This window comes from Centrocercus urophasianus, unplaced genomic scaffold (assembly GCF_019232065.1).
Source record: "Centrocercus urophasianus isolate 14NV4802_14NV808 unplaced genomic scaffold, USGS_Curo_1.0 seq_10, whole genome shotgun sequence".
Taxonomy (NCBI): domain Eukaryota; kingdom Metazoa; phylum Chordata; class Aves; order Galliformes; family Phasianidae; genus Centrocercus; species Centrocercus urophasianus.
The window spans coordinates 43,941,500-43,955,139 of record NW_024884142.1 but is presented as its reverse complement, the minus strand read 5'-3'; the positions used below and the strand labels follow the sequence as shown (position 1 = coordinate 43,955,139).

The following is a 13,640-nucleotide window of genomic DNA, read 5'->3' as shown; positions in this document are numbered from 1 at the left end:
AAATCACAAACTCTATGCTCAATCTGGTAAAATGAGGGACAAACAAAGCTTTGACAAAAGACCACACAGACTATGAACACTTCCAAATTCCAGATGATGAAAGGTGCTACTGAAGTAACGAAGACAGTGTCAGAATATTACACTTCCATACAAGTAAATTGACTAGAAAATAAAATGTAGTGGAACCAAACTTAAATTGTGCAACGAAAATGGAGGAATCAAGATATAAAATTGAGATACCATATAGAAGAGTCTAATGGACCTCCTTATTTGCATGTTTTTCTACTGTAGTCACTGGCATTTCTCAAGTTTACACAAAGATAATTTCTATCAACTAAATTGAGGCTAAACTCTGAGTTTTATCGTGTGTTTATTTTGTGTAAAGGTTAGTGTGCAGTGCCCGGGATTAAACCACTTATTTATCCAAAACATGTACTCAAGCACAGTAGTAGTTTCTTTGTAGGTATTTTGACACTGAAATGCTTAAAATAAGATGGTATTACTTTGCTTCTCTACTTCATTGTACTAGAGGAAGAATGGTGTTGGTTTCCTGACTCTAGTCAGTACCTAAATTATATCACAAAGACCAGAAAAGGCTTCATAACAAACCTGCATGGCTTACATTACAGTGCTTGTGGAGGTTTTTTTCTTCATAAAAGAGCCAATCACATGTAGTAAAACAGAAATTATTTCATTCTCACAAATCAGAATCTCTTCTTCTATATTTCCCTTCAAATCTTAATTTTCCTCACCTCCCAATTTGTTTTCTGTGCTTCAGTGCCTGCAGTAATTCTCCTTGAAAGCAGCAAAAGTTATAATCTAGAACTTCTCTTCCAGCAGTGCCATAATTCTGCCAATATCTGCCATCGTTCAAGTGGTACTTGCTGGCACAATAGCAAAGAGTTGCAGTAATTTCTTTTCACTTCTCCGTACCTCATATCCCCATCTGTTCCAAAAGGGCAAACACCTTGCTGGTTTGATGAGGTCTAGAAAACTCAGCAACTCACTAATTATTGTGCTGGCAGTGCTGAAGGCAGCTAGCATCACTAAGGCAGGAATTGAAATGCAGCCCAACTAACATAACAGAATCTACTAATTTGTTGCACTGAATATTTTCCTGCAAGAAATTATCATCAGTGTTGTGATAGACTATGAAAAGCAAATTAAATTGTCCAAGCCAGACTCTTCTACACTATCTGGCAAAAAAAAAAAGATAGAGAGAGAGAGAGAACGATTTTAGGTCTTTTAGGTTAGATGCTGAAGTCTTGCCATTTTAAATTCTCTGCCTTGCTAGTAAATTACCTCCTTGAATTAAGCAAGGAACAATCATCTATCCAATCACGACCTGTCAAAGAAGTGCTTATAATTATTTTTGACCACTTTAGCGTGAATTAGACTAGGAAAGAAAGGTGAACGGTGTTCAATTCAGTTTCATAGTGCAGACTGACTTATAGAATGTAGTAAAAAAATCAAATAGTGGAACTTTTTTCTTCTAAAATAATATTACTCAGTGTTTTAAATGATTTATGTCTACTGGCTTTCTAACCTGTGCTAGACAATAACATTTAATTGAGTGTAACTACAATGTATATTTAAAGTGAACTCCTACTGTTATTGAAACAATAGGAAAAAAATAACACTGGCATAACATCAAAAGTCTGTGTGATTCCTAGTGTAATAGGTAACCTTTCTGGAAAGAGGATTTTTAACTCAAGAAAAGATAATCAGATAATACTGTATATACTGCTTCACTGCTAAAGCAAGAACATGCTTTCTATGCAATGAATGTTGCACCTTCTGATTCCTGCTTTGTTCTGCATGACGCTGCTTTGACTGGAGTAATGGTTTGTTCCATGGTTTATCTCTACACCAATGACACACTGATTAGTGGAAAATGAACTTATTTGAAACAGAACTGCCTTCTTTCTGAGAGGTAAAAAATAGCCAAAAAAGAGTCAACTTCACTCTGCTCTCTCAATCCCTACTGCTCTGTTATTGCAGCTAAGGAAAGGATCAATACCCATTCAAAATGCCCTGCTATTGACAAGTAGCTCTACAGTGAAGAGGAGAGAGGAATAGACAAATGTTGTGTGTGCTTGGGAAAATATGAACAAAAAGTAGGAGTCATCAAATCCTCCCTTAATTCATGTCACTATGCAAAGCAAATTACGCCAATAAGGAAACTCCAGGGTAAAGATAGATTTGTATTGTGCGAAGCTTAGTAAATTGTCAATAGATGACTGATTTCTATACAGAATTGCCAGTAGCTGTCAGCATCTATGACATTTTTGAAGTGATAAGCTCAGGTAGGAACAACTTCTTCCTGCACCCCTTTCCACAAGTCTGCCCTCCCTGCTGCAACAGATGCTGCTAACCTGCAGTCAAGCCTCTTCATTCAACCCTTGCCCAGACCCATGTTTCAACACACTCGATTTCAAACAGATCTGAGAAACAAAATCTTCTCAACAATTCTTTCCTGGAAAAAATGAACACTGGACCATTATGGTCATAACTTCTATTCAGAAAGCAGAATCAAAGTCCAATCTACTATACATAGGACACCAAATTCTGTCTAGTTTTTAGGTCTGAGCCTCCACCAAATTCCTGGTAAAAACTGAAAGGAACACATTCAGCAACAGATCTGGTCTGACTAAGTGGATTTGTACAAGTAAGACAAACCAAATTCAATTCACTTCCCTTTTTCATCTAAAAGACTTTCAATTATTACTAAATTAACTGATACAGCTGATAGACTATGAATAGAATTCCAAGTTGTATTTTGCTCTATGGTCTGCCACAGATTACTCATGGGATTCAGACAAAGCCTTTTAATCTCAGGGTAACACTTGCAGGCAGTAATTCAATTCTGTTTTTGAGATGAAGCACTCAGAATTTTCATTGACCTTCTCCAATTATTAAGTTTTTAATTTACTTAGAAGTTTTTCAATATTTTATACTGTGCACCAGTTTAACCTTATTTTATTATACACTGGACTTCTACCCTTAGAAAAGATGATAAGGAACCAGAGGTGACACCAGATAATGTCCCAAAAGCAGTCAGCATGATAGAGTATAAATTTGGTCAAATGCTAATCTTGTCATCAACCATCACTTAGCAAACACCCCTTTTTGTTTTTCCACTTTTGCTAAGAAGATACTCAAAGAAAGAACTAAATCAGTTATTACAAAAATCAACAGTACATTATTAAACAAAACTAAGGAAAAGTCTTATAAATTGTATTGAAGTATTTAGAATATTTTTCTGACTAGAGAACAATGTATAGTTTTTTATTTCTTTTTGTCTTTATTACTTTTATACACCTCTCACATTCAGCATTCACTAGTTACATGTGAACCTACTGCTTCTAAAATTGTTAGGGTCTGATTACCTGAGAGTGACTGTATCTCTTGCCCCTGCTGATATATACAAATGATGCATTTAAATTGCAATTTATTTGTATTGAAACTAGCAATTTGTTACATTTTAAAATTAGCTATTGAATTATTATCAAAGCATATCTACACTATTTAAAAATCATTCTCATGATGGCTTTCATGGTAAAGAATATGAAATGTAGACAATCCGTTCCTTTAAAATTGGTCTGTGTGACCTTTGCATGAGAGAAATTTTTTCATCAAAAACACTATCAGTTCAGTTTTTAAGAAATATCTCATGGCATAAATTGATTCTAGCAGACTAATAGACTAACTAGAACTAAACACAGCCTGTTTTTAAAGACTCTAGGTTTGGAAAAATTTTGATAAGTTTAATTTGTTGTATGGGAATGAAAATTACATTTAAGAATCATTCAATCAAATGAAACCCTCCCATTATGTACCTTATTTTATAAACACTGGCCAAAGTAAGTACATGAAGAAGTCTGCCGTAAGTGGTTATGTATGGGAAAGCTAAATTTTCTGACGATTCAAAATAAGCAAGGAAGAAAATATTAAAATAGACTGCAAATTGTGACACAAGATATTGTAACATTGAATGATTAAGCATGAAAATAGCAGATGATAAGCAAATAAGTTCAAAATAATGTACTGTCCTGGGAAAGAATATGCAACATACGCCATGAATTAACTATTACTACTCAGGGCATTATGAAATCATTACAGCTTGTCTTCTAAAAATTTCAGCATGATCATGAACAACCCCTAGATTTTGGTAACAATTAGGATGGAGTGGGGAATGAAACAGGGAACTCTACTATTGGAGAGAGCAACACAGTGACAGCAGTAGACACAGTAGAAAAGTATGAAGAAATGCAATGGGAATGAACAGAATAAGATGAAGTTTTCTGTTGAGGACAAACTAAACCAACCAGGACTCATGAATTCAGTATATAGAGAGCTGAAGAGGGATATTTAAAAATATTCAAAATCAAGGATCATATTAAGTACATAGGGAACAAGACTTATTATTTTCTTCATAATAGCAGTAGAGGGAAATAGCTGGAATGATTTGAGAAAACCTAAAAGTCAAAAAGAAAAAGAATCTTTATATTCACCATCAGTGAACTGACTTTCCATAAACTTGTCTTAATATTTTTTTTTTTTTCACTTTTAGAAAAAGTGTTTCTTTTTGACTAAAATTTTTTCTAAAAGTGAATAATGAAGCCACGTCAATTATTGCCACATGCTTTTGTGGTGTACACGTAATAAATATTAAGACAAGTTTATTGAAAATCAGTTCACTGATGGTGAATATAAACAGTGGTCTAGCCATAGATTTTGGTTTAAGAATTCTCATAATTACCAGCTGTTACAACTTGGGAGGGTAAATTTTATCGAAGAAACATGGGAGGAATGGCCTCATCCTGACCTGCTTGCTATGCAACTGCTGCTGGCTGCTGTTTGATGCTATTTTCTATGCTTAAGTGATCCTTTGTTCTATTCAAACATGATTTTTTTTAATCTTGCATTTGATCCAGCTTGTAGCTTTTTTATTCTTTTTAAATTAGAATGAAATTGCTGTAAAACCATAAATCATACTAAAGTTATGTATGTTGATAACATACAAGAATATGTATACCTATGCCTAAATCATAGAATACTGTCTTCAAATTTCTGAGTGTTAAGATTTAAATTGATTCAAGAGCACAATCTGAAATATTATTTCTTATTACATTTATTTATAAAAAGACATTTAAATATGATCACTTCAGAACTCTCCCCCAAATATAAGTAACACTGCAGGACCTTTTCAGAGGTCTGTAAAACCCTTCTCTCTGATGGCTAAAGGGAAAGACTAAGAATTAGGAGACCCATAAAATGAAATCACTTCCATTACTTACATTTCCTTTATTTCCTTATCTATTTGTTTCCAGTTAAACTGTCTTCATTCAAAAAATAAGGACCTGAAGTATAATAAGGATAGAGACTTAACTTACTAAGTCAGCTGGTGAAACCCAGTATGGAGAATGGCTGAGGAGATCTCAAGTACTGCACAGAACCTTAGCCAGTAAAGTTCATTGCCTTCGATTGCTCTGAAGACAACAGTTAGGTGAGATTTACCTTTACCTTTTGTTATGAGCAAGTAGAAGAAAACCATCTGTTTCTAATAAAAACCTGTTACATGTGTTATTACTTTATTGTATTGTTACTTGGCTCTAACAATATATGCCATGAAAAATGTAAGCCTGTGAGGTACGTTAATAACACATGGTCATGGTGTTCTTGACGCTTTCAATGAATTCAAAATATGAGCACTTCCTTATTTTAATCAAATTGTTAACGGAATGAACACTCTCTGGCACAGCACCAAGATGTGACACATCTGGTAACTGCTGCAGAATATAACACCACTCAAAACCATGGGAACTAATCACAGCATATTTTCAAAGTAAAATTATCACTTAGGGCAGATTAGTGCAACGTAATGGGAGAGAGAAAAGCATCTTTTGGAGTCTTGAAGTATAATGTTTGAGGAGAAAACACATATCCTACAAAGCCTGGATAGGAAGGATGCAACAGCATATGGAAAACTCCACTGAGTGCTTTAGGAGCCACCTGCAAGCCACTGAATGGTAAGTGCAGTAAAAAAGATACACCTTACTAAGTCATAAGATGGAAGATGAAGCTGGCAGTAGTGCTAAAGTGTAGAGGTTTAGAGTAATGATGAATCACTTACTTTAGTCATAAAAAAATCAAGTTCTGCACTGAAAGGGGCAGAAGTATCTGAAATAATGAGTAGTGAGCAAAACACACAAGACTTTGTTTCTAACTAGTCTTGTAAGTCTTCCTGTACACAAAACTCCACATCAAAGCTTTCCAATACTTAAACTACAAACTTGCTTCTACAAACTTCCTTGCTGCCACAAGGAAATTGGATGAGTGGTATGTTTGTGCCAATAATGGCAGCAAAGGTGCTGGATAATAAGATTTCCTTCCTTCATCATCAAGCTTGGATTTTGCACTTTGCTTTGAAAGCAGGTTGGTTGACATTCTACAAATACATTATAATTACTTCACTGGTGGCAACATGTGCCAAAAAAAAACCCCATGTTGTTCTTTGTGAAGCTATTTTAAGGGCTATTAAACACAAAATTTAGTGTGATTTTGCAATACCATCTAGGGTACCATTCTGTTAATAAATCCAGTTAAATGACTATTACAGACACTGTCTCCGGGAGGTGTGGCTGGGGTTGCACTGTTCAGGACACAGCCAGCTTCAGCTGGTTCCAATGGCCCCAGCAGACAGCTGGGACACCTCTAGAAAACACGTGCTTAAGAAAAGTAAAAATGCTGCACAGTGATGTGTGGAGTGAAGAAATAAAGTGGTGAGAAACAACCCTGGAGCAGGAGGCTGTAAGACATTATTCTGTCAACGTCTGTGTCTCAAAGTTTGCTGGGAACACCGATGGACTTGTTCAAGTCCAGACAAGTCCCGAGCAAGGAGGATGAAAACCTTTGTCTTAAGGAGACAGATAGACCAGTCCAGGCAAGTCCTAGGCAAAGGTTGTGAAATCCTTTGTCTGGGGGAACGCAGATGGGCAAGGCCAGGGGCAACAAGAGCGAGATGAACTGCAGCTAAATAGCTGTGAAGTGCTCCTTTCGGTGGACCTATCTCAGGATGACGGGCCATCTTAGAGGGTACTCAATGACTCTTGCTCAAGGCCCATCCTTGTCACGTAGGCAGGAGAATAAGGAGGATAAAAGAGGAACTGAAAACCATGAGGATAGGTTTCTGACAACAGATTCCTCATGAAGAAGAACAGGGGTTTCTGACAACAGATTCCTCATGAAGAACAGAGAGAGAGGAATTCCTGAAGATAGAAGGATTCCTGAAGATTGAGGGGGTTCCTGCATACTGTTGAACTCTCCTGAGCCTGCTGCCTGACCGCTGTTGCTGCTTCAAGAATTGGCTCCTCGACTTCCTCGTCTACCTGCCTGCTGCCCAAGGCCGGCCTCTCTGCTGCTCCCCGTCTTCTGCTGCGTTCTGCCCGGGACCTTCAAACACCGTGCAACGGGACCGCTGCTGGATCCTGCTGGTGACTCTCCCCGCTTTACGCAACTCCTGCTTCTTTTCCATCTTTTCTATCGCACTCCTTCCCTTCCCCGTCTCCCTGATTAGGTCTTAGTAATAAATTGGATGGAACAACATATGAACCGTTGTTTCTTAATCTCACACCGGGTATACAGATATTAAAGAACCTCATCTCCCTCCTATAAATTGGAGCGAGACAGAGGCGAGAAGGTGCTTTAGGCACCAGAGCAGCTATCTGCATTGCACCTGAGAAGGACCCCATGTTGAAATGGGTACACAAGCCCTGAATGAGATTATAGGCTATGGAGAGCTCACTGTTGGGTGTGTTTTCCTTGCAGGAACTTCAGTCCCTAAGAAGGATCCATGCTGAAGCATGGGGGAAAGTGGGAGGAAGAAGTGGCTAAGAGGAGTCGTTCTAGACTAACCAAATTCCCACTCCCTGTGCCGTTTAGGCAAGTGGGAAGTACTGGAGAAGGAACAAAGGAGTGAAGATCAGCCTGGGAAGAAGGAGAGGGAAAAGGTGCTTCAGGTTTTGTTTCCTACAAATTAAATCCCTTTTAATCATCAATAAGTTAGGTTGATTTTCTCCAAACTGATTCTGTTTTGCCAATGATGGCAATTGGTTAGTGATCTCCTTGCCATAGTTTCAACCTCGAAGTTTTTTTAATCTTTTTTGCTCTCTTTTATGGTGAAAAAGCAGTAAGAGCGAACAGCTGGGCAGGTGTCTGGTAGCTGGCCAAGTTCCACCAACTAAGAGGGACACACTAGACCTGAGATACTACAACAGAAGTTATTTGTTGGGCCAAAAATACTGATTATGATGAAAAATTTCTGTTGGATTTTTACAGTTCATAACTATACAACCAAATAACCATTTCCACAGAACTCTATAAAAACTGCATGTAGTTGTTCAGCATCTCAGAACTCTCAATTTCTAAAAGGCTACTATGCTTTATACCAACTGCAAGCTTGCTTAGTACAACAGTATGCATGTAAAGTAATATTATTATTATAATCTAATATAAAGTAATATTATAGATAAAATTTCTTTAGAAAGGATCTACAGCCTTTCAAAATTAGAGCTCTTTAACTAACCTATAATCAAAACAGTTTATCAGACGTAATACAGCTACTTGATCTGTAGTGAAGCTGTTCTCCCCTGACTTACCAAATTTACTCTACAAACCCTTGGATTATTTTGCTTGAGTTTGCCTTGTCTTTCTGGCCTTTATAGAAAACAGAAGGCACAAAAGATAACTGATGTTTTCCCATCTGTTTTCTTAATAAATGCCCTCTGTTACAAAGGACTGGTGAGCGGACAAGCAAGTGGGACTTACATATCTAACCATACGCCCAGCGCTGCCAGGGATCCAAGCTGTGTTTTGATAAGGATTTCCTGGATGATGCGATAAAATTCTTCCTGAATCTCAGAGGTATCTTGGACATCTGGCAAATACATTTCATCCAGTTCACGAAAACAAATCATGTCTAATTACTCAAGTCCTAAGTCCATCTTTTCTTGTCCCTTTCCTGTAACTGAAAAATTCTGCTTAATAAAAAACCACCTCTGACTCCAGCACTTGAAAACGTGATGCCACGTTATCTCCTAGAGGTCCTAAATGACAAGACTGAATAACAGAAGAAAAAAAGCCAAAATAAAAATCGAACATTTATGTACACATAAAACTACCATCAGTTTGCAATCAGAAAATTCCATATGTTATTACAGTACATAATGCTTACAAATTATTAGTCTGGTTACGGATATATTTTTTTAAGTGCAGCTGTATGAAATCATGTAATGCTTTCAACTATAGACATGCTAATACTCACAGAATTACTGCTCTGACACTTTATTAGAGATGAAGTCTTATATCTTTAAACATATCCCAAACCAATTGGCCAAAAGGGCTTTCCATACCAAGGTTGTGATCACAAAGTACTCTGACAAGGACAATGCACTCCACGCATCTTCCATGGAGGATGAGCTCTGCTTCAATCTTACTTTGTATCTCATGCCTGGCTTTCTCAGAGTACCTGTCACTGCACAGGGTCAGCTCTACATCTCCTCTATTTCAGACAAAGAAACTCCAGCCAAGGGATTTGCAAGTATGCTGTATTCAAAGATACACTTGTTGAGAAATTAACTGATAAAAATATTCACATTCATTTTGAAAGGATCAGTTCATCCTACTTCACTTGGAGTAATCCAATTGCCATGTGTATGAACATCTCATTTTCGGCATCATGTTATAAGCCAATGCCAGAAGCAGAACATTGAATGAGATAAATTAATAATCATTCCCACGTGCCATACCAGGAAACTGTCAAGAAGATGAAACAAATTTGTGTTTAAATGCTTGGAGCATCTTCCATGTATCTTTGTAAGGAGTGAATGTCCCTGACTAGACTAGCTATGATAGTTTGGAAAGGAAGCAATACATTTCCTGGAGATCTGTTACACCTGAGAAAGTAAGAAAGAGGAGAAAAGATTTTATAGACAACAAACTCTTCGGCTGAAGTTCAAATTGCAGATGAAGATTACTTGTCAAGGGGAAAAGAAAAGAAGACAAAGCATAAAAAGATAGCAAACTTGCAAAATGACAAGAGAGTTGAGACAAAATTAAATCTGTACCATAACAGTGAAATAGTTTTATGGTTGTTTTGTTTACAGATTGAAGTATCTACATTCGAAATAGCTGCTGGCTTTTCGGAATAGTTTTGATATTTTATTTCTCCGATTACAGATCACACTAATAACTTACAAAACTGCAAGAATTTTCATACTGTGGATGTTTTTATCTCTGCTCCTTCTCAAAATGGAGCAGCAAAATTAAACTAACATCTGATAAAGAAAAAAAAGAATGCTTGTGCTCTTGTTCTTCTTTTGAAAAGACTTTTTTTCTCCCCTTGCTGATGAAGAATGTATCTTGCAGTAAAAAATGGGTCCATGATTTGGATGACACATCATAAAATCTGTTCTTGACTCTGAATTTCTTCTGTAACCAACAGATACAGGACTCACAAAGGAAAAAAAAAAAAATAATAATGCTTATATTTCTTTTGGTTTTGCTTTTCCCTTTGCGTAAATTGAAAATGAAAATTTTTCAATAATTCTTAAGTGCCAATGAACCTTTGGTAAGCTTCCAGCCAGCCTTACAGAAATTGTATTCTATTCTGGAAGACCTACTGTGTTTTACTGTGAATGTTTGAAAATGGTAAACCAAAACTTTCATGTCTTGGATTTTCATAAAATGTACTTAATTTGCTGCTTTAGCAAGAATAGAAAATGAATTCATATATTTTTGAGCCCATGACCGTGTTGAGGCTTACAGCCTAGGCTCCTTTGCAACAAGGCACTGCTGTAGTGAAATCCAGGGACTGCAATACAAATTCTTCCATTTGAAGCAAAATATCTGATCCATGGACATCTGATCAACTGTACTGATAGATCATCTAAACCATTATCATTAAACCACCATTGCCTCAATAGTCGTGTTCCTTATAGAATCATAGAATTACCAAGGTTGGAAAAGACCAATCCTATCCTTCCTTTATGACCTTCTGATTGTTCAGTGACATGTCCTACTACCAATTATAGCCTCAATTTTCATACGTCCTCTGCATGGTCTCTCTCACGGCTGCCAACTATGACCTCAGAAACAGATGAGATTACAGTGTGGTTGTTCCATATTGAATTTGCGCTGAGGGGTATGTGAATCTTGTGGTCATCAAGGAGAACAGAAAAATAAAGAAAACTATTATATTTCCTTGCAATCTTACAGACTTGCCCTCAATAGTGCCACTAATTCAGTGGTATTTTCTGTTTGCCTCATGTTTAAAAAAAAAAAAGTATTTTAAGAAATTTAATGCGTTAGAAAAACAGCTAAGAAATACTGCAGATGTGACCACCAAGTAAATGGAAATAAGCTTTAGATAGCATTGACCAAACTCATTACATTGCATTATATTTTATACATACAATCTATCTGTAGAAGTTCCATTGGAGAACTGAAAGAACTCTGTGTAGAAGTTTTCTACTTTTCTTGAGATTACAACTGTTTTACAAGGGAGAATGACAATGTTTTAATAAATATTAAAGAATGTCAGCAGGTTTTTTAAACCTGTCATCAAGAGGCAAATACTTTTCATCCAGAGCCAGGAGGGACAGGCACTTGCCAAAGTATATCATCACTCTAATTTCATTCTTGCTCTCACTGCCACTCCGTATAAGCTATGTTTGCACTAAAGTTATTTACCTTCATCAGCCTTAGCTTCCATTGAGAAGTTTTTGGTTGTTTTTGTTTTGATGGCTTATTTTGTTTTGTTTTAAGATGATATATTTTTCTTAGTGACTTATCAAGGAAGATTTATGGAAAAAGCTTTCCACCACAGAATGCCGTACTTAGCTGATTAAGCAGATTAGAGGTTTGCACCTCAGAATTCAAGATTTCATGTACAGTGTTAATCTATATCTCTTAGAGTATGTTCTATCATTCAAATGAGCTTGTACTAAGTCATTGAGACGTTTAAATTATCTTGTAGTTTTGAGTTGCTTGTCTCACAGTTTCCCCCTCTTTCATACCAATACATTCTGAATTGAATTCTGATTCTATAAATGTTTATTGTTAAACCTAATTTTTACATACACTTGAGATTGAAACTTGAAGCAGTTCAGACTTTCTGGAGAAGAGTGGTGGCTTGTGCTACTTGGCCAATCCTTGGCCACGGATACTTAACAAATGAAATATTAATCCAAAAATATCTTAAAGAGCAAAAAGAATATTGATTTGAAACAAACAAACAACACATACTGAATATCGTATTCTAGCACAGATACCTGGAATAATGCCTTCGTGAAAAATGCTTATACTTCTAGACCATTCAGATAGCCAGAAGTCTCTTCTAAAAAAAGTGCATAAGATTGTCACACAGAATGCAGAGTCTCTATTTATCAATCAAGATGTGTTGCAAATTACTTTTTAGAACAAAATGAAGCAGAATAGACAACGTTAGGCTCAGGACTATACTCAGTGCTTCCAGATTTTTAAAACATTTGCTGCAGTACAGCTTCACACAATTGACAATCATTTTCTTTTGTCTGAATTAAGAAAACTTTTTTTACTATTCTAATGATTTCAGAACAATAAAATTGGCTTTGTTCTTCTTCTGTGCTTATATTCAGTTGTCTGAAGATTAGAAGCCAATGCATTTTTCTCCAAACAGTTAGGTGTTCCCTCGTACTCTGCATTTACTCTATTAATCTGAAGAGGATGAAAGTAAAACTTGTGAATTTAGAGGTGTTTGAAGAATTTCCAGAAAAAAAATGTACAAGACAGAACTTAGTTGTCTTGAATCCTGAACAAAGCAAGATTTATTTGTGGCCAAAAACCAAATGTGGGACTCCAACCGAGATCCAATAAATCTTCTTTCCAATTGACTAATTCTGAAGGTAGTTAAAATAAGTAGGTTGTCTTACCCTGTCTACTCATCTGTGCATGCTTAAAATTGCCCCAAAGGCAGGGGAGATGATCTATCTTTCCAAAGGCTCCATTCCAATCTAGAATCACACAGACAGATATGACGTCTGTTTAATTTACATTAAAAAAGCTTTCAAAGTTGAATTTGGAACCTCTCACTTACCTAACAACGGGGAGCTAAAAGCACTGATCGAGAAAACAGCAGATGTTCATTCTGAGTTATGTACAGCGTTTGGGTCTGTATGTTTTCCAAAAGTGGAGCAAGCTTGTTCTGTAGTATCCTGAATGTAAGAGTTCTCTGTCTTCTACTGAAGCCGAAGCACTATATGGTAACAAAATGGTGACAGTCCAAGGAGGTTAACCAGGAGGTGATGGCCATTTCTTACTGGATTTGTAGGTAAGCGTCACATAAGGATGACAGGATGACAAATTAACTTAGGCACCCAGTGTGGTCTTCTGCAGCTGACTAAATTAGGTGCATGCTCAAAATAGAGACTTTGGTGGGCAAAACCATCCATAGCAACAATACAGGGATTCAGAACCACTGGCTTGTTGTTCCTTATTTTATAAGGAATTTAGGTAGTTCTTCTGTTCTGGTAGTTGTTCAAGAGATGTTGGTCACCTTTTGACTCTGATGTCAAGGATTTGATGTGTGGTTGAAGTTAATC

General features: G+C 36.6%; 1 protein-coding gene across 1 annotated transcript in view; it reads right to left on the bottom strand.

The window, feature by feature from the left end:
* Nucleotides 1-8,978, bottom strand: part of NKAIN2 (sodium/potassium transporting ATPase interacting 2) — a 289,894-nt gene extending 280,916 nt beyond the window's left edge. The window contains exons 1-2 of the mRNA XM_042815045.1: nt 8,830-8,978; nt 8,661-8,718 (exon numbers count right to left, since the gene is read on the bottom strand). Of these exons, the coding sequence (XP_042670979.1) occupies nt 8,661-8,718; nt 8,830-8,978 (207 nt within the window). The remainder of the gene's footprint in view (nt 1-8,660; nt 8,719-8,829) is intronic.
* Between the last annotated feature and the right edge of the window lie 4,662 nt (nt 8,979-13,640).